General features: G+C 41.8%; 1 protein-coding gene across 6 annotated transcripts in view; it reads left to right on the top strand.

Annotated features, from left to right (window-relative positions):
• The window catches only part of ADGRA1 (adhesion G protein-coupled receptor A1), a 453444-nt gene that overhangs the window by 368754 nt on the left and 63486 nt on the right, over positions 1-21204 (top strand). For 5 of the 6 annotated variants that reach the window (XM_072131164.1, XM_072131165.1, XM_072131167.1 and 2 more), the window contains one exon: positions 4679-4806. The exons of the other annotated variant lie outside the window; for it this stretch is intronic. In XM_072131164.1, the coding sequence (XP_071987265.1) occupies positions 4679-4806 (128 nt within the window). The remainder of the gene's footprint in view (positions 1-4678; positions 4807-21204) is intronic. 6 annotated transcript variants of the gene reach the window in all.

The following is a 21204-nucleotide window of genomic DNA, read 5'->3' as shown; positions in this document are numbered from 1 at the left end:
TTTGGTCAAAGAAACTCAGCATGTTTCACCCAATATACTGGCCCAAACCCAATGCCATGTTTACTTCAGCTTTCTTGGGTTCAGCCAGGAATATCTGGTCTACGCACGGGTCAAGTTTGTCCGACCCTTTGTTAGTGCACAACAACCCTAAGGGGTCCTTCAGAGGATCCCCTCCAAGTAACTCAGTATTTCATATAAACATTCATATGAAGTAAGACAGCACACAAATGCTTTATATGTTCAGCATAGCCAAGACATAGAGACGTGTGTTATTGAGTGGTTGTCATGGATTTTCTACAGACCTGCAAATTATGAGCGAAAATCTACTTTAAATGTACAATCCCTTAGGCTTTTGCAGCTAACAATGTGAGAACAAATCTACGGTGCAATAATTTATTATTACTAAAACTCGCAGATTTGCTAGAGGTTGGAGGATCAGGAAATACATATATGTAACAGTGTTATGTTCTGAAAAGGGTGTCAGAGTCCTAATTATTTCTACTGCAATCATTTTATATATTGAATGTTTTTTTAAAGTAAATTTTCCATTAAAATCCATCATGATACACCTGGAGCACTTGCTCATAGATCCAGGCACCGTGACTGTGGTAATCATCTTATATTTGATATCCATAACCTCCTTCCTTCTTGAATCAACTTCTAAAATTATGCTAATAAGCCTGAAAGACTGCTCGGGTGGTTCCTAGAGCTCACACCGTCTCCCCCTCCTCCTCTACAAATGCTCGGCACTTCCCTCTTCTTATTGTAGCACAGGAAGTTTCAGCAGTGGGAAGGGGAAGTGCTCCTGCACACTGTAACAGCCTGTGAAGCTACAGTATGAAGGAGCACTGGGAACCGCCGCAGTAGCCCTTCAGGTTCATCAGTATAATTTTAAAAGTAAATTTTAGTAGGAAGAAGTTAATGGATATATAATAGTTCTTGGTGTTAGTCTGTTTGATGTAGCTCCAGGTCTGTAACTCTCTTTTATGTAAGAGCGAACAGCTAATGAGAGAGAAGGGCCTCAACCATTCAACTATTGATAGCCTATATTGAGGATAGGTCATTAATGTAAATTTTTAGTCAACCGACAAGGGATTTCCCATTACAAATACTGGTTCCCTTTCTACAAGTGTGGATCTAAACACTGCTGGTGCCCTCGAATGCTCCCTAGGAATGAAGTACTGGTATAGGAGCAGCATTCACTTCATGATCATTATATGGGACTGCAAAAGTCCTATATTAATTAATAGTTCTTACAAGACATGCACATGACCTTTGGGGACTCACAGACTCTATACTCAAGATCACGGGGGGGCCAAGTGTTTAAAGGGGCTTTCTACAGTTAATTCAACCGCTTACCCGAAAAATATACTTCTTCAATTGTTCTGTTTTTTTTTTTTAATTTCCTAGAGGCCCATATTATACTGGAAATGCCCTCTAGTAATGGCCCTGTGTTGACACTGCGGGACAGCTGTGTACTGCAGCAAGCCAGCACTACTAGATGAAGAGAACTTAGTAGTACCGGCTTACTGTCCCGTGGTAAGGCTCGAATGATCAGGACAGCTGAAAAGCTACTGCACATGTCCGGCAGGTGACCAGATGTAGCAAGTGAGGGAGCCAGGAATACGTGGAATAACTACATGCACTAGCTATGCACATTCACATATTCCCGGGGGTATAGAGAAGCCTCATTTCATATTCATGGGTGGCCTCCGCTGCTGACGAGCCATGGTAGCCATATCTAGTGTCAACACAGGACCATTACTAGGGGGCAACATTTACAGAATATTATGGGCATATAGGTAATTGAATGGATTGAAAAAATGTTTTTTTTGGGGGGGGGGATGGGTTAGGGATTGAATTAACTGTAGTAAGTGAGTTGGAATACCCCTTTAACTCCCAGTGATCAGACAGTTTTTCTCCTTTCCTCTGGATGGAGAATAAGGGGTCATAGGAAGAAAAAAGTTCAGTTGTCAATCATTGGACCAAAGAGTATCCCACCGCTGAGTTATGCACTAGTCGGCAGTAATACATTTTTACTAGTCATAGGTGAAGTCACATTGGGGAAGATTTATCAAGTGTCTGAAAGTCAGAATATTTCCAGTTGCCCATGGCAACCAATCACAGCTCAGCTTTCATTTTAACAGTGCTCATGAATATTTTAAAGGGGAGCTGTGATTGGTTGCCATGGGCAACTAGAAATATTCTGACTTTTAGACACTCGATAAATCTGCCCCATTGTCTTCTAATAATTTTTATTTCTTTTTGTAATTATTTTTTAAACAAAAAGTGAGCTCATAATTCATTGAATCATAAATTAGATATGCATCCTTCCAACTAGAATCAACTTTTGATGTGGTGCAGAAGCCCTGATGAATGCCCCAATATATGCAAGATTAAAAATGTGTATTGAGACATGTAACCTTCTCCAGGGAAGGTGTAGCTAAGAAGAAGGGTTGAAAATAAATAAAAAGATAATAAATTTAGAGAAGATACAGGCGGTCCCCTACTTAAGAACACTCGACTTACATACGACCCCTAATTACAAACGGACCTCTGGATATTGGTAATTTATTGTACTTTAGTCCTAGGCCACAATGATTAGCTGAAACAGTTATCAAATGTGTCTGTAATGAAGCTTTAGTGTTAATCCTGGTTCTTATGACAATGCAAAATTTTTAAAATCCAATTATCACAAAGACCAAAAAAATTCTGTCTGGGGTTACAATGATAAAATATACAGTTCCAATTTACATACAAATTCAACTTAAGAACAAACCTACAGACCCTATCTTGTATGTAACCCGGGGACTGCCTGTAAAAGGCATTATGAAGGCAAATAAAATTGCACAATGTAAAACAACTTAGGGAATAAGTAATTTAGATTAGACTAGACTTTTGCACTACGGCCCACGTGCCAGTGGCTACGTCCTCTAAATAACATATGTTATTTATGGTGGATTTTTACCTTCGCTTTGAGGATGACACAGCTGCTAATAAATAGACATGATTTGTAATTTTCCTACAAAAAAAATGTAATTTTCTTAATTTTATAATGCATATTGTGCATCTGTATAACCTAGATAACAATTTGTTGACCACAAAAAAGCAATCCTTAAAACGTAGCTTCCATAACAATGTCGTCTGCATGTATTACCATATGAGGCCCGTTTTGTGGAGCTATCATCTGTAATTAGTTTTAGAGCCGCGGTTTTCATTACTCCGATACTCACGTATTAATTTGTAAATAACACAAGTGTTTCCCTAGCAATGAATCCACCGGTCGGCCTCTCCTGTGGATACCATCCTATTTATTAATGTTGGCACAGCATTATACTAAGTGGGTAAATTTGCAAACAAATTTTTATTACTCCTATTATGATGCACTTCAATGAACTTCATACAGACATGGACAATTAACATCCTCATTCAATTAGAGAGGAGAGTGGCGTAAACATAAAGAACAAAGCTGGCACGCTGGAAGCGAAGAATCACCATTCCAGGAACCCGAACTAGTGGCTTAGTAGCTGAACCTTAACCTTAGAGTTGCCCTGGTAACTAAGAAGTAATGTCTCTTGACTAAAGCTTGTTAACGTATCGGGCTGGTAAGCAGCAATTCACATTCTACGTTACTGGGTACGCAAAAGCAAACCCAAACCTGAATAATGGTGATTGGTGCTGCCAAAGCGACGAGGGAAAACTAAAATGCCAATGGGGCTTTGTCGGCGGCATTTAAAGGGTTAACACACATGATTGGTGCCAGCATTATTGGCGTGATTGTTACCGGTGGGTAGGAATAGCTGGTTGATGGGCCGCTCAGCAGCTTTTTCGGGTAAGCCAACGCCAAACCTGAACATCTGGATGAAGTCCAGGCCAATGCTCACTGGTTCTCCCAGTCCAATATTCTCTGGTGCTCCCAGTCCAGTCCAATGCTCACTGGTCCTCATAGTCCAGTCCAATGTTCTTTAGAGCTCCTAGTCCAATGTTCACTGGAGCTCTCAATCCAGTCCAATGCTCACTGCAGCTCCCAGTCCAGTCCAATGCTCACTGGTGCTCCCAGTCCAGCCCACTGTGCACTGGTGCTCCTAGTTCAGCCCAATGTTCACTGGTGCTCCCAGTCCAGTTCAATGTTCACTAGTGCTCCCAGTCCAGTCCAATGTTCGCTGGTGCTACCAGTCCAGTCCAATGTTCACTGGTGCTCCCAGCCCAGTCCAATGTTCACTGGTGCTCCTAGTCCAGTCCAATGCTCACTGGTGCTCCCAGTCCAGTAAAATGCTCACTGGTGCTCCCAGTCCAGTACAATGCTCACTGGTGCTCCTAGTCCAGTCCAATGATCACTGTGCTCCCGGTCCAGTCCAATGTTCACTGGTGCTCCCAGTCCAGTACAATGCTCACTGGTGCTCCCAGTCCAGTTCTTGTGACAGATACTGCATTGCTCATAAAAGCATTGAGTTTCTATCTCTGCACTATATCTTTTTATAGTTATTTTTAGGTTTATTATGTGTAAATGTATTATATTGACCAGTGATTAACTTATTTTAACTATATTAAGTTGCATGGGAACATAAGCAAATGATGTTGCATAAAGGGTTTATATTCAAGATTCCAGGTCGGCAGCTCATAATATCGGATGGTGTAGAAGAAACTGGAGCCTAATGTTGTTTACTTTTCTTGTTAGGATCTGAAGACCGTGCTGTCTCTCCCGCAGTACCCAGGGGACTTCCTGCACCCTGTGGTTTATGCATGCACCGCTGTTATGTTGTTGTGCCTGTTCGCATCTATCATCACCTACATTGTGCATCACAGGTAGGAAGCCTCTTTTTCTACATTACCTTCACGTGTGTAATCATGCTATTATCCTGAATTGCTTGTTAAATTGCAGAATTTTAATATGCCGACATAACATTGAATGCCTGCCCTGCGAAGAGAGGATGCTGCACAGGAAGGCCACCCTTGGGGTTTAGATGATGGCTGCTGACAATTTAAAAGCATCCTAAATATTTTAACAGTAAACAGCATTGTGCCCAATCCTCTTGCGCTTTCTGTGCCAAATTATGGTGAAAAAAGATTTTGAAAAAGTGTCTAGAAAAATAAAGCCCACAATAGTTCTTACATCTGATATACACAGCAACATATTACGTGTTATCTTTATTATTCTGATTATTAGCTATTACTTTTAGTGTTATTATATTTCATTTATATTTGTTGTTTTAATTGTTTTATTAATCTTACTACAATTGATATTATTATTAGTGATGAGCAGAACAAGATTCAATTTCGGGTCCATGCCCGGACTTCAGCAAGTTGGGTTAGGTGCACTGCTCACCCCGAGGGCCTTCATCTGCATGTCCTTGGTGTGTGATAGGTTTTCTCTCTGGTTTTCCCAGCGTCATTTAAAAAGTGAAACCCGTGATCCATGTTGGCTGTTACCAGTGAGGTTGTGAGTTCGGGTTCAGTTCCAGTTGGAATTTTCAAGTTTGGGTTCATCCGAACTCGTCGAAACCCGAACTTGAATGGGTCCAAGTAACCCTAATAAAGATAATTGGACCAGAACTTTTAGGCCAGGTCCAGGATTCAGGTGCATCCCGCACAACCCGGACACGTTGCTAGATTGGCGGCTGTAAGACCCGAAGCTGTATGGTTTCCGCAAATTAGTTACGTGCCAGTGGTACGTTGTAATTAATCATGCGTAAAAACGCCATATATTGCAATACAGTATGTGGTGGGAACAATCAGACTGTCTAGAGTTTAAGTACCCAAAAGGTCTAAAACATATTAAAAAAAAAAATCACCCTGGAACTGATATAAAAAAAAACTGTAGAAATCAAACACACCGCATTCCAAACTGCCGATCTATCAAAGACGTATAAAAAAGGGTTATTCCCGGCAGTGAACCCCATAACGAAAAATGTCCAAAAAAAAACCTTTTACGCCATTTCACATCGTATTAAAAAATGCAATAAAAAGTGATCAAAAGGATGCACTGTAATGAAAATAGTAGCAATGAAAACGTCATTTTTTTTGCTCATCTTGCAAAAAAATTACATCGTACACAGCTCTGTACTACAAAGGATTAAAATAAGCATCAGAGGATGGCGAAACACAATCGTACAAAATGGGGAACATTTACTTACCCGGTCACCGAAGTTCACAGAAGTTCACCATCTTTTTAGTGGTGCATCTTGGGGTTAGGGCTGCAGGCACAATTTTAAAAGTAAATCTCGCCAGCGCAGCTGCGCCAATAAAGCTATGCGTGCACCACAATTCCAGCGCACACACTTCTTAAATACCTGTGCAAGCTGTTTTAACATTAAAGAACAAGTGCCGCAAAGCCCTTCGTAAATGTGCCCCAGTGTATTGTTTTTTAAAATGTATTAAAATACAATAAAACCTATATAAATTTAGTATCCCCCATTATCGTACCAAATGAAACAATAAAGTAGATGTATTTACATGTATTTGGAGCAAACAGTCAATGACGTAAAAACTGAGCCCAAAGAAAGTGAAGCAAATGCAGTTTTTCACTAATTTCACCACATTTGGATTTTTTTTTTCCAGCTTCCCAGCACATGGCATGGAATAACAATTAACGTCACTGAGAAGTACAGTTTGTTACACAAAAAATAAGCTTTCGCACAGCTCTATACATGGAAAAATGAAACAGTTATAGATTTTTGAAGTTGGGAAGCAAAAAATAAACAAAAACACGCTGCAACGCAAAGGGGTTAAAAATTTTTTATTGGATCTGAATTGACCCAAACCAAACTGAACTCAATCTGGTAATTACAGAATGGAAAAAGTTTTTATGTGTGTACGACCGGAATGCACATCTGCCGCGATCGTGCCCCCGATATCCTGCATGTGTCGCTACCCGCTCAGGTCCACCGGAGTTCACCATTTTCTTCCCGATGCATGTAAGTGCATTGTCTTGCGACACAATATTAAAGTTAAATCCCATGCTCAGTCTGAATCAGTCAGATCATTCGACAGCATGCCCCCCCATTTCTGTCGCATTGAAGCGCGCATGCGACACAATCCCCAGTTAAATACCTGTCACAGCGGCGCAATCCCCGAAAACGTTGGAATATCCAATGAAAGTGCGTCCACATACCCCTAGTAAATAAACCCCAATGTGTTGAAAATATCTACATGCGGTCCCCTACTTAAGGACACCCGACTTACAGACAAACCCTAGTTAAAGAAGGACTCCTCTGCCCACTGTGACCTCTGGTGAAGGTTTCTGGATGTTACTATAGTCCCAGACTGCAATGATCAGCTGTAAGGAATCTGTAAAGAATCGTTACTGATAATCCTTGGTCCCATTACAGTAAAAAATTTTGGAACTCCAGTTACAATCTACAATTATAAAATATAATAGTTTTGACTTGCATACAAATTCAACTTAAGAACAAACCTATGAAATCTGGAATCTAGTACGTAACCTGGGGACTGTCTGTATTTATGCAATTTTTGGAGAATAATTTACTACAAAGATGCACTCTACCCCAGTAAGGTTATAATGGGGGTTGTCTAAGAATAGAAAAACAGGACTCATTTCTTCAAGACACAGGGGCTCTCCTGTCAGTAGGTTGTGTTTATTACTGCACTTCTTTAATTGTGAATGCAATACCACATGCAACCTGTGGTCAGATGTGGCGCTGTTTGTGAAAGAAAGGAACCCTTCCTTTTCTAATCCTGGACAATCCTTTTAAGGAAAAAGATAAACTCTTTCCCCTGGGTATTTAAAAAAAAAGAAAGACAAGTACAGTAGTTAAAATTCTGATATTAAATGAGACAATGTGTGCCGCTTATTTAAAATACATAAAGTAGAAGAGCTGAAGAGAAACCTTATGTTACACAGTTAATATACTAATTAAATGGTAGTAAAAAAAAAAAAAAAAAGTTCTGTTAGTAAACTGCTCAAATTAATGAACTTCCATTCACGGCCCGTATCTAGAGAAAATATCAGCTCATAGCCAGATCTGGTTTTACTTGGATATTAATGAAGTTAATTAATTCCATCCACATTGTGGAAAGAAATAAACCTCAAAACAAATCCATGCAGACGAGCCATCAAATCCACTGATATGTATTGTCTCTGTATTGTCAGGTGATAAATATATATATAATACTAATTGCGGCACATTTACTTACCCGGTCCTGTTGCGATCCACGAGGTGCGTTGTCCGACGAGGATGAAGTCTGCCTCGATTCACTAAGATCGTGCCCCGATATCCTGCATGTGTCGCTTCCCCGCTCAGGTCCGCCGGAGTTCACCTTCTTCTTCCCTGTGTATGTAAGTGCTTGGCTTGCGACACAAATTGAATGTTAAATCCCGCGCTCAGTCCGAATCAGTCAAATTGTCCGACAGCCCATCCCCTGTAACAAATCCCTGTTACAGTGGCGCAAATCCCGAAAATGTTGGGAAATCCGATGGAAATGCGATCCGCGTACCCTTAGTAAATAATCCCCACTGTGTCTGGTGTTTGGAAACCTGTAATGTCCCTACTAAGATATTCTAGACATTTGTGCATTCAGATGGGTGTATCTGCAGCAGCTCAGGATTGTCTTATGAGGTTTAAGCGGCTTCCGTGTGTCTTATGAGGTTCTTCAGCAGCTCATTTGTATTTAACGAAGCACAGTATCCAAGTAGGAAGGGAGGGAAGAAGTGGCCCCATCATCTGGTTTGAGAGCCCTCCAGGAAAACTCTCGGTAAACTCTGTGGTCAGTCCACCCCTGTAAGCGAGGTACAAAATCATGAAACAAAGAATAGTCAATCAATAACATTATTAATTGTACCTAGACCTGATACTATTCAAATATATACCAACAGAAGTATATAAGACCTCATTTTATAAATCTTACAACAATATTACAAGTTATAATCATTATTAAAAAGGCTTTATTGGGGCATCTACAATTAAAAACATCATTTAATATATAAACACATGGCGGTTGTCAAACCCTTATATGTAGGTGGCCAAATATAATACATATAAAACAATGAAAACCCATGCACACAACATGGGCTAGGCCCATGGATGCCATAAGGTTTCGGCCAGCGGCAACAACCACTCGTCTGTCTGCTTCTGGAGCACATATCTAAATTCGCCGGCTAAAGCAAGTGCAGGTTGCACCCACCGCCTGGCCGGCCATGCACCACTTTTATGCCCCACTGGCATAAAGATGGCAGATTGGGGAAAATAGTTACAAGTGCTACCTATAAGCAAGCATTTGCAATTATTTCGGTGCTTCTATGCCACTGACGTGGTGCCAAAGCCCCTATAAGTATCCCCCATAGAGTTGGGATTCTGGTTCAGTGTCTCAAGGCTTTGACAGTTGAGCATAAGAGTAAAGATTTAGCTGGAAGGTAAGGCAAGGTGATAATTCCTAAGAGACTAGGCACCAAAAACTCAGCTCCAGTTGAAGTAACTGGAAGACAGGTCTCAGCCCACCACCGATGAGATATTAATGGTCTATCCGGAGGAATGGTCATCAGAAACTGCTCTGTCTAAAGGCTCCAAAATTTCAATAGACAAATAAATAGTATCACAGTTTCATAGTATATAAGGCTGGAAAAAGACACAGGTCCATCCAGTCCTACCTATAACATTAAGTATTTTTTTTTCCATAATCCACTGCTGTTCCCAAATTTACTGCCTGCCCCCAGCCCAAAAAGGGGATATGTTTAGCCAATGCAGTCCTGGATTTGGAACTAAAATGTTGATATCAACCAAAGCGCAAATTTGCGCTTAAAAATTGACTACAAACGGGTTCAAAACATCACATGTGCCAGTACGCTTACTTTTTTAAGAGCGCTCTAAAGAATCAAAAGGCAAGCTGTAACATCTGTGTCAGAGTCCTCAGTAGTTTGTACAAAGCATCCCCTCTCATAAATACCCTGTTTGTGCTATCCTTTTTGCTGATTATATTCTCTTGCTAGCTCTATTGGCCACCTTTCTGGTTTCCAATATGTGGCTTTCATTCTAGACTATTCTTTATGCATGGAATTGTGTACCTTTTAATCCTGTCTCAGTTGTTGACCACCCATTTTGTGTTTGTCTTGTTTCGTGTCTGGAGTAGGAAGGGATCATCTTCATGGTTGTCCCGTAACACCTAAGATACACTGAGGCAAGTAGACAGGGCTGTTGTTTTAAGGCGCACTGTCGTATCTGTCTATTACACAAGCCTGTGAATTTTTTTTGGTTACAAATGTAGACAATGTCATATATCTCCCCCTAGATCCTGTAACATCCTGTATATTGCATGAGCACAATGCGTTGGTTGACCTGATGTGAATTTCCATAGGTCACCCCATCACCAATGCAAAATTGTGATCTATGGAGCGAGAGGTGGCCTCATGCAGTGATTATTCCGATATAATAGTGGAGGGTTTGGTATAGAAGTGATGTGATTTCTATCACGAGATGTATTGTTGCCTAGCAACCTGCGACTTCTAATACCGCCGTTTCCATATCTGTAGCTGCTGATCATTCTCGTCATTATTTGCAGGCCACTCTTAATTTTTTCCATGAAGTCATTTATAGCCGCTGATGAAATGAGTAGATAAGTATGTGAACTTATATTTCATGCTGCAGCAGTGCTTACATTTGAATGCCATTCATGTCCTCCGCTTGTATATGCCACCATTAGTATGAAGCCTCTGAATCCATCGGCAGATCCCGCATTAATGTTGTACCATACATGACTATTTGTGGTGCTTTTAGGTATAGGAGATCCCATGTAAGCAAGCAAGCTCCTACTTAAAGGGGCTGGTCATTTTAATTCACATTTTTTGTAATGTGTGTGTAAGTGTGTGTGTGGGGGGGGGGGGGGGGGGGGGCAGGGTATAAGGTAATCTACCAATATACATCTATTAATCGTTGTGCTCCGCTTTCTTGATATGTTAAGTAAAGCCTCCTAGTTCAGATAAGTTGCCATTCCTGCGGATGGAGGGTCATGTGATCTCAAATTATCCATGACCAATCTACCTTCCAGGACCTTATTACACTATTCATAAATTCTATAAAAAAGGTCCTGGAAGGAAGATGGACAGTGATCTCATCACTGAGGCCCCACGATCAGCAAGTTAGGCCCTTGTGTGGTGGAAAAACCCCTTTAATGAGGGATCACTGCTGTGGGCCACCTGTGAACACACCCTGACAGTGTATTGGGCTACCAGTGCTTGATCGACTACCTCCAATATATACTCATGGCTTCTATAGTCAAAATTACTTGGGGGATTTTATATCTATATATACTGTATATATTAATAGAGGGGACGTCTCCTTAAAAAAATAAACGTAGTACTTGCCCTCCAGCTCTGAGCCCCCCGATCCTCCTCTCCCCGCAACTAGGACGCCTGCTGACATCATAGTTTCTGCACCAGCAGATCACAAAGACATGCATCTTCCAGAGTGGCTGGAAACCCGAAGACATGCTGCCGGAGAAGAGGATGCTGGGGGTCAGCGCCAGAGGGTAAATACCAAGTTTATTTTTTTTAAGGTGGTACTCTGCTGGACACTTTATAAATGGGGGAACTCTGCTCCTGCTCCTCTCCTGAAGATGTGCCTGCTGTTCATGAGCACTGCGCATGTGCAGTTGTTCACAATCGTCTGTCTGCGATGTGCGCACACCCACAATTGATGATGCCACAAGGAGCGACAATCCTAGAGCTTTGCTGGTGTTTAAAGGGATAAAACTGCCACCGATCGTGGGTGTTAGCGGTGGCTTCAGGTTCGGTACCCGACACGATCTTCTGTTCAAGATTCAGCTGTACAGTAGTCACCAAACCTGAACCCAAATGGATCTCCTCATCCCTAATAGAGATAAATGGAGCAGGGTTGCAATACCAGCACAAACCATGTTCATGTGTGGCGCTGTTTTTTGATGAATGCAGCCATGTTTTTCAACCTCAAGACAACCCCTTTTAACACACAAGTATTTTAAGAATTTAGTGCTCTGATGGAGGTAAATGGTCTAGAACGAATCCATGGGAGAAGACATTTAAAGTAATTTTTCTAAAGTGGCAAAAAGCAGTCTAAAAGTCCAGGTCCTAAAAATCATAAAGATGCCCAAATGTTTTCTAAAGGAAGGAAATACTGCTTGATTTTATAGCGATCTTACGTAGGAATACTTCACTTATTTTCTTAAATAGTAAAATACCAAAAAAATATTTGGATAATAAAACCCGCCCAAAAATTGGGAGCCAGTTCAGTAGTTACTATGCAGGACTAATGTAAATGAGAAGCTGTTGGCATCTTACACTGTAACAACTGTGCAGCGCAATAATCCGGGAGACGCTAGATGCAGAATTACCTTAACGTAATTTCTGATCCATCGGGCGCAGAGAAAAAAAAAATGAGGAAAGGAATGACTAAAGCGGCAAATGATGGTTTGGGCTGAATGCAAATTGGAAGAAAGAAATTAAAACTCTAGACGTGATGATGAACACAATCTGTCCCGAAAAGCGAAGTCTTTAAAGTAGCGAGTTCGTCCATTAAGGTGTGATTTGCAGTTTGATTAAAGGCTTGTTTTTTTTTTCGGAGCTGATTTTAAATCAGACAGCCTGACTTCTACCATTGACTACATTAGAATATGCATGTCGCCTGATTGCCCCTTAAAACGAAATTAGCTCGATTTTTACGACTTTTTTTTCTTCCTAGCGGCAGACCATTATATACAGCACAGTTCCAGATTCAGAAAAATAGAAAAATATTGCATCATTTTACAATGTCATGTGCTGCTATACAGTGCAGTTTTTGGGCAGCATGGAAAAATTTGTGTAGATCGCAGCAAGGATATTAAAATTTTGATTATTGTTTAAGGTGATATACCTTAAAGGGAACCTGTCAGCAGAAATTGACCTAATAAACCACAACCAGTATGTTGCTAAGCTGCTGAACACCTTCCAGGTCGTGTTTCTTCCACACCTCAGAGTGGTGGCAACATCCTTAAAATCAGCTTTGAAGTTAGATATAAATTAGTTGTATAAAGTCAAGGAGGCGGAGAGTTTAACACTGAAGTCAAGCTCTCTCTTCCTAAGAAACCCCCAACACTGTAATTGATGGTCCTGCATCCAGAGATATCACAAACTGGATCTCCTAAAGTCTGATGCATGATGGCAATCACAGAGGAGGTGTTTAGAGCTCCCCACCTTGACTTCAGTGTTAAACTCTCCTCCTCCTTGACTTTATACAACCAATTTACATCTTGTTTTTTTTGGATGATGTTAGGCTATATTCACACACATGCGCTACAATACAACGGGCACACATCGGTGAACGAGAGATGAGGAGGGGATGAGAGCTGCTTACCCCTGCCCCTCTCCATAGCGATACATGGCGCACAGTGCCGCAATATGGGGAAAGATAGGACATGTCCTATTTTTTTTCCAGGTACGGAACGGTACGTGCGGCACTGTACCCCTCTGTATGGCTCGGATGACCCATTACCAACCAATGGGTGGCGTATATATGACATATATATATGGCGGCCGTATATACGCCCCCCAACGGCCATGTGAATGTAGCCTTAGACTGTTTGACAATATTTGTAGGTTATTAGGTCAATTGTTGATGACCTGTATGACATCACATGACCAAGGATCGATGTTATCCACAAGAAGTAAATAATGAAGCTTCCTATAGCAGAACAGCAGAGATCTAGAAAACTGTTAGGGCTTGATATGGAAATAATACTGGAAAATTGTATAATTTTTCATTACACAAACATTAATATGTATTTGCGAAAAGTGTACAACCCCTTTAACATTGCTGAGCCATAAGTAACAAAGCAGTTTTTACTACATGGTATTCCTAAATAAAGTCTCAATGAGAAGCTGTTGAGATATGTGACAGCAGGTCCCATGAATACTGTGACATCCTGTATACACTGTATACTCCTCTATTATAAAGGTGACATTTCCTCTTATCACAGTGAACGGAATTTTTCTGCAAACTGTAGCAGGAAATGTTGACCCCCGGAGGAAGGGCTAAATATCTCATTACAATCTGAATATTACACATCATATGTTTAAAGATTTTAAAATGAGGGATTTATGTAACAATATGATAGGAAGTAGAGAGCAGCAGCTGCCGGGAATAGGAAATAATAAGATTCACAGACTTTTCTGTACATCACTACGTTTAAATAAAATGAAAAGTCGAGAATCTGCAAACCTCACATGAGAAAGGGATTTGGCCTTTATAGGTTACAGATATTAAGTTTATGGTGATGTTCATCCTGTTTACCATATAATATCAGCTGCTCTGCACATAATGGAGACACATTTTCGTCGGGTTTCCCGACGATTTCCGTTTTGCGCCGAATTGCCCCAGGATTTTGGCGCACGTGATCGGATTGCAGCGCATCGGTGCCAGCTTGTACGCGACAGAAATCAGGGGGCGGGCCATCGGACAACCCGATGGATTCGGACAAACCGCGGAATTTAAAAAAGGATTTGTGTCGCAAGATCAAGCACTCACATACACCAGGAAGAAGCAGGTGAACTCCGGCGGACCTTGGGACAGAAGCGATGGATGCAGGAACTCTGGCACGCGAGCTTAGCGAATCGCGGCAGACCCGAATCCTCGTCGGACAACACACCGCGGGATCACGACAGGACCGGGTAAGTAAATGTGCCCCAATATGTTATATTAGCTATAGAGAGAACCTGGATGTATGGAAATACAATATACTATAGAATGAAAGAAATGAAGAACTTAAACATTATGGGGGATTTCTCACGGCTTGTAAGCCTGAATACCGCCGCACAAGCTGTGATGTAGTCGTCATCCTGGCACAGTTCTCCACTGGACCTGGCAAAGAACTGCGCCTGCTGCAATTGTGCCTATGCCAGCGGGAGATCGGAGCCTTTTGATAGATCGTTCTGATACATCCCCCAAGCGTCCAGTGGCGGATTAAGTGTCCCATGGGCCCGGTGCTGTTCACATGACTACCCCCCCCTCCACATCCAATACAACATCTATATCCTCTATATACTCTATATCCTAATCTTGTGCTGTTCATAAAAGTAATTTAATGATGAGCTTCAAACCTGCTCTTATATCCAATCTATCTAGGAAAGCCAATCACATTCCCTAACTGCATGAAACCATCCACCCTACGACCGTCCAGACCAGATCTCCTAGACAGTGCAGGAGATTTGGATGCTGCCCCTGTGACATGTGCACCACTCAACCATTTCGCAGGCTGCACTATTCTTCATGCAATACAAATTTTGTCACTGAAATGGGCGTTCTGATGCTACTCCCACCTTATTCAAATCTAACAAAATTGGTGTCCAATGTTTATGCTGCAGAAATTTTCGTTTGTGCCACTATCGTTTTTACAATATTAATAAAAGTTTCCAGAGGACATTAGAGGTCAACCAGCTCCACATAACCCAAATCAAACAAAACTTGTGCCAATCAATTCTGCTACGTTCGATGCTTTTGTTTTGAAGATAAAACAGCCGCCCCTCCATTCCCACCCCATTAACCGAATCAAACAAAAGTGGTGGTTGTGCAGCAAAAAATTTCATTTGTGCTGCTATCATTTTTAATGCATTGATCATTTTTTTTCCAGAGGTCAGCAGAGTTCATTTCTTCCAAAGTACTTATTTACTAAGGGATTTTCACAGCTTTGACAGGCGTCTGCGCTGGGATTGTGTCGCACGCGATCAGATTGTGGTGCAGCGGCGCTGGCTTTAATGCAACAGAAATCGGGGGCGTGGCCGTCGGATGATCCAACTCTGATTCGGACGGAGTGCAGGATTTAACTTTCAAATTGTGTCACAAGACAATGCACTTACATGCACCATTAAGAAGAGGGTGAACTCCGGTGGACCTGAGCGGGGAAGTGACTCATGCAGGATATCGGGCGCATGATCTTAGTGAATCGCGGCAGAGTGTATTATGGTTGTACAATGCGCTTTCGGTGAACTCCTTGGAGCGGGTAAGTAAATGTGCCCCAATGTGTTTGCTATCTCCCTCTTGTGATCAAACCAGAGAAGTGTCACTAGGTTTGTTTCTTTTAGCAGTTCATCCTAAACACCTAAACTAATGTAAACACCTAAAAATACCTTAAAAATGCTAACACAAAACAAAACAGAACAAAAATTTTTGCTATACAAACGTAGCACAAACATTTGATATGACTTCTGTTTGATTTGGACAATGTGTGGGGTGTGGCTGACCTTTTGAGCTTTACAATTTATTTAATATTTTCAAAACAAAAGTAGCACAAACAAAAATTTGAGCTGCAGAACCCAGCACAAACGCAGCAGAATTGATTGGCGCCAGTTTTGTTTGATTTGGGTAATGTGGGGGGGGGGGCTGTTTGACCTCTTAAAAAGATAGCAGCACAAACAAATATTTCTGCTGCACAAACCAACTCAAGCATAGCACAAACGTTTGACACCAATTTTGTTACATTTCAACAAGGTGGGGGCAACTTCACTCTGGTAACTGCACCTAGTACAGACTGCACTGTTTTTAGTAAATGTTGGCCAGTGGCAGGTAGTATGTCATAGAGCAGGGCTAGATGAGCAGATTGTACACATAGGGTCACATTTATCATATGCTGGTGCATGCTGCACCCCAGTACCCACCAGTAGGCTCTGTCATCCTGAACACTTCCATGCCAGGTCAAGCCTAGCTTAGAATACCGTCATGGCCTGCACCTGAATGGGCACAGGCTATGGGCAGTGCGTTGGTCCACTGACCCTCTGGCACCACTTCCCACTTGGAGTGGAGATGGTGCAAGGGCAAAAATAGGCACAATTTCTGGCCGTATCCTTTGAACTACGCCTATTTTAGAACTTGTACACCAGAAAGGCTCCTGTATTAGAGACAAAACGTTGCTAAGATGATGGAATAAAAGTTTACCTGCATTTTTTTTTGTGTGCTGCTATTTCTTGGACTTTAGATAGAGAGATAAATAGATAGACAGACAGAGAGACAGAGACAGACAGACAGAGACAGACAGACAGAGACAGAGACAGAGACAGACAGACAGAGACAGACAGACAGAGAAAGACAGACAGAGACAGACAGACAGAGAAAGACAGACAGACAGACAGAGAAAGACAGACAGAGAAAGACAGACAGAGAAAGACAGAGAGATAGATCGATGATTATATTCCCCTTGGGATTGAAAAATCTCTCCTTGATGTCCTCTGATAACAGAGGGGTCTTCAAATTCTATTCCCCATGCAGGCAACAATAGCACAGAGTAGATTTTCGGTGGATGAGTCAGACAGAGAAGTAGTAATTTGCTTTTTTTCTCTGGGAGTATAAAAATAGTGTGTAATATAAATGTAGAAGTATTAGGTTTAGGTGACGCCGTGAAAGGCGCGTTTACGATGTCACGCTTATTGGAAGTTTGCTGACGGCACGAAAAAACCCCCACACAAATTGGCTTATTGTTAAACTTTTAATACAGATGATCTCCTGCGCTGGAGCAGAGGCATTAATAATATTCTGTACTCAAGGACATATTTGCATTTTCTACAGATTTCAGCTTAAAATCACTTCTTTATGGCCAACTTTTGCTGAAGCTGTTTTTCTAGAAACTGAACGCCTGTCTATGTGCGACTTAAGCCACCAGGATCACCGGGAATGTATTTGGTAAAGATTTAATGGCATAGAAAACCTGTGATGACCACCATAGACCACCATGAATGCTGGGACTACAGTACTCTAGACCAGTGATTTTCAACAAGGTTGAGTGTGCCGCGGGGAAAGTTCCCCGAACTATGGTGCCCTGGTGTAGTGCTGCCGCCGCGCCCCCGTGTTTCTGCCCCATACTTACCTACAAGCCCCGCGTCGGCGATCCGCCCATCTTCTGTAGCTCCTGCACCGCGCGGCCCATGTCACGTGACTGACGCGACCTGACGTCAGGTCGCGTCAGTCACATGACCAGAGGCGCGCGGTGCAGGAGCTACAGAAGGTGGGGGGATCGCCATTAGGAGTGAAGGTACGCGGAAGAAGACATCAAGGGTAAGTATATAAGGTTATTATTTGTATAGGGAAGGCAGCTAGGGTCTTTTTTTTATTAGTAAAGGGAGACTGGGTCTTTTAATTAGTAAAGGGGGGCCTCTAGGGCCTTTTAATTAGTAAAGGGGGGCCTCTAGGGCCTTTTAATTAGTAAAGGGGGGCCTCTAGGGCCTTTTAATTAGTAAAGGGAGGCCTCTAGGGCCTTTTAATTGGTAAAGGGAGGCCTCTAGGGCCTTTTAATTAGTAAAGGGAGGGCCTCTAGAGCCTTTTAATTAGTAAAGGGAGGCCGCTAGGGACTCTTAATTAGTAAAGGGAGGCCACTAGGGTCTTTTAATTAGTAAAGGGAGGCCGCTAGGGGCTCTTAATTAGTAAAGGGAGGCCGCTAGGGTCTCTTAATTAGTAAAGGGAGGCCGCTAGGGTCTTTTAATTAGTAAAGGGAGGCCACTAGGGTCTTTTAATTAGTAAAGGGAGACCGCTAGGGGTTTTTTTATTAGTAAAGAGAGGCCTTTTATGACTGTTTTAGTGTCATTTTGTGCTATTTTGGTTGGTGGTGTGCCCCAGGATTTTCTAAGTGTAAAAAGTGTGCCGCGGCTCAAAAAAGGTTGAAAATCACTGCTCTAGACCACCAGGGATGTTCTGAGTAACTCCTCCACTCCTACTGTATTTAATTGAACCAACGTGGATGTGACAATTAAAACATTTACTATCTTAGATACTTAGGGATATAAATATTAAATTTTAAGCTCCTTACCACCCTAGACCACCAGGGATGTGCTGAGTAACTCCCCCACTCCTAGTGTATTGAAATAAATCCTTTTACTACCTGACTACAAATCAGAAGCCGGAAAAGATGTAACTATTAACTCCTCTACTTCCTTATATCATTAGGGGTTTTCAGATTGATTCCTTCATAACCCAAGACCACCAGAGATGTGCCAATATAGTTTCACAAGCACTCGCCACAACAGATGTAATCACTACATCTCTACTTAAAGGGAATATGTCACCAAATATGCCCACCAAAATAAAAAATACCATTCTATAGGTCATCTCAACTTTATTATTAATGTCCATGGTATAACATTGGCAAACGAAAAACATTGGGGTAGAGGAGTGCGATAATTTGAGGGCTTATACACCAAAAAAATGTCATAGAAGCACTTATAAATATCCCCCTACCCCTCTGAACAGGGTTATAATGGAACACAACAGAGGGTACTGCATCAAATTATCAAAATAGGGGAGAGGAGTGAAAAAAAATATATATATTGTCAGCAAGTGTAGTCAAAACCGGAAATAAAATCACAAACCAAAAGTCACAACCAAACAGTTGCGTTGTACAAAATCAGAATGCAAAGGATATTAGGAGAACTAAATAAGAGTCAGGCAGCCAGAATCCAGATCAGATAGACAGTAACAAACAGATAAGTCATTGAATAACTGACAGTGAATACCAGTCTCAAGGAGGCTTTATAGTCTATAGCAAAGCACAACTCTAACAGTAGAATAAGTGCTACTCTTACCACTACTGTTGTACTTTATTACGCACCATCCTTTCTCTTATGTATCTCTTTACTTTCCCTTCCATGACGTGTGTCCAATAAAGACCTACTGGGCCGAAACGTTACACAGTTTTGGAAACTTTTTCAAAATTGCAATAAATACATACTAGTTTAACCCCCTTAACTAAACATATTTTCATAAACTGCCATTAGAAAGCATTGCCTCTATTCCTATATTGTCCCTCTACAGGCCTGTAAACCTAAGCAATGAGGTCCTAAAGCTGTATGCAAATGACCAGTGAGATGTCCAATGAGTCAATATCATTTTCAAGCTGTCCAGCTTATTCGTGAGTGGGAGGCACAGCCACACCTCCAGTGCTTGAATGTGTCTGTATAATGGTGTGAGTTATAATGGTGTAATGGCTCTTCCATGTGCTTCCTGGTGCTGGCTGCCCCCTGCAGCCTGTGTGTGTATGAGATACTCCTATACACATGACTGACAGCCTGTAAAATGGTGTGAGGTATAATGGTGTAATGGTTCCTCCTTGTGCTTCCTGGTGCTGGTGCCCCCTGCAGCCTGTGTGTATGAGATACTACTATACACATGACTGACAGCCGGTATAATGGTGTTAGGTATAATAATGTAATGGCTCCTCCATGTGCTTCCTGGTGCTTGCGCCTCCTGCCGCCTGTGTGTATGAGATACTCCTATACACATGACTGACAGCCTGCATAATGATGTGAGTTATAATGGTGTAATGGCTCCTCCATGTGCTTCCTGGTGCTTGAGCCTCCTGCCGCCTGTGTGTATGAGATACTCCTATACACATGACTGACAGCTGGTATAATGGTGTAATGGCTCCTCCATGTGCTTTCTGGTGCTGGCGCCCCCTGCAGCTGTGTGTATAGGAGAGATAGCAGAGCATGTCAGGTACTTGTGTAGCTGATGTCTGTGTCTCACACATGTGTATTAGGAGGGAGAGCATGTCAGCAGATAAAGCACAGACACTAGCAATGCTTTACTTTACATTATGCACAGACATGAGCAGGGGGAGGAGAGGGGAGGGGTATCACTGCCTCTGACCATGTGACCAGTCTCATTTACATAATAAAGAAAATATGATTATATAATGATTAATGTATGAATTGACTAGATAAAGGCTGGGATGGATCCTTGTGAGCAGAAGTGTTCTGGGGAAATAGGGGAGAGCATCACCAAAGCCCCAGCATGCTGTAGCTTCACAGGCTGTTACACTGTGCACTTACTCCCTACCTCTGACTGCTGTAATCTCATACAGTAGGGGATAGAAGTGCTGAGTGAGCAGGAGGGGGGAGCTCTGGTAACAACCCCAAGCACTGCATAGGTTTGTTAGCATAATTATAAAATCTGAATTTAGAAGGCAGAAGGCCACGGATAACAAATATAAGAAGATTACCACAGTCACGGTGCCTGGATCTATGAGTAATGTCCCTGGTTTATCATGATGGTAATGTAGATTTTCTTTAAGATCAGTTACAGTTTACTGATCCCTATCTTAATACAACAAAATTAGATCAACAGAAGAAATGTATTCCATATCACAGGGATGTAGATAAAGATGAAAGCGATGTCCTATTTATTGCAGGCCATTGGTGATCGATGGACTAGTGATCCCTGCTCTGGATCAATATAAGTAAAATTAGATTTATCCCTTCCTCTCCTG

This window comes from Engystomops pustulosus, chromosome 11 (genome assembly GCF_040894005.1).
Source record: "Engystomops pustulosus chromosome 11, aEngPut4.maternal, whole genome shotgun sequence".
NCBI classification, from domain to species: Eukaryota; Metazoa; Chordata; class Amphibia; order Anura; family Leptodactylidae; genus Engystomops; species Engystomops pustulosus.
This window is presented reverse-complemented; position numbering and strand designations above follow the sequence as displayed.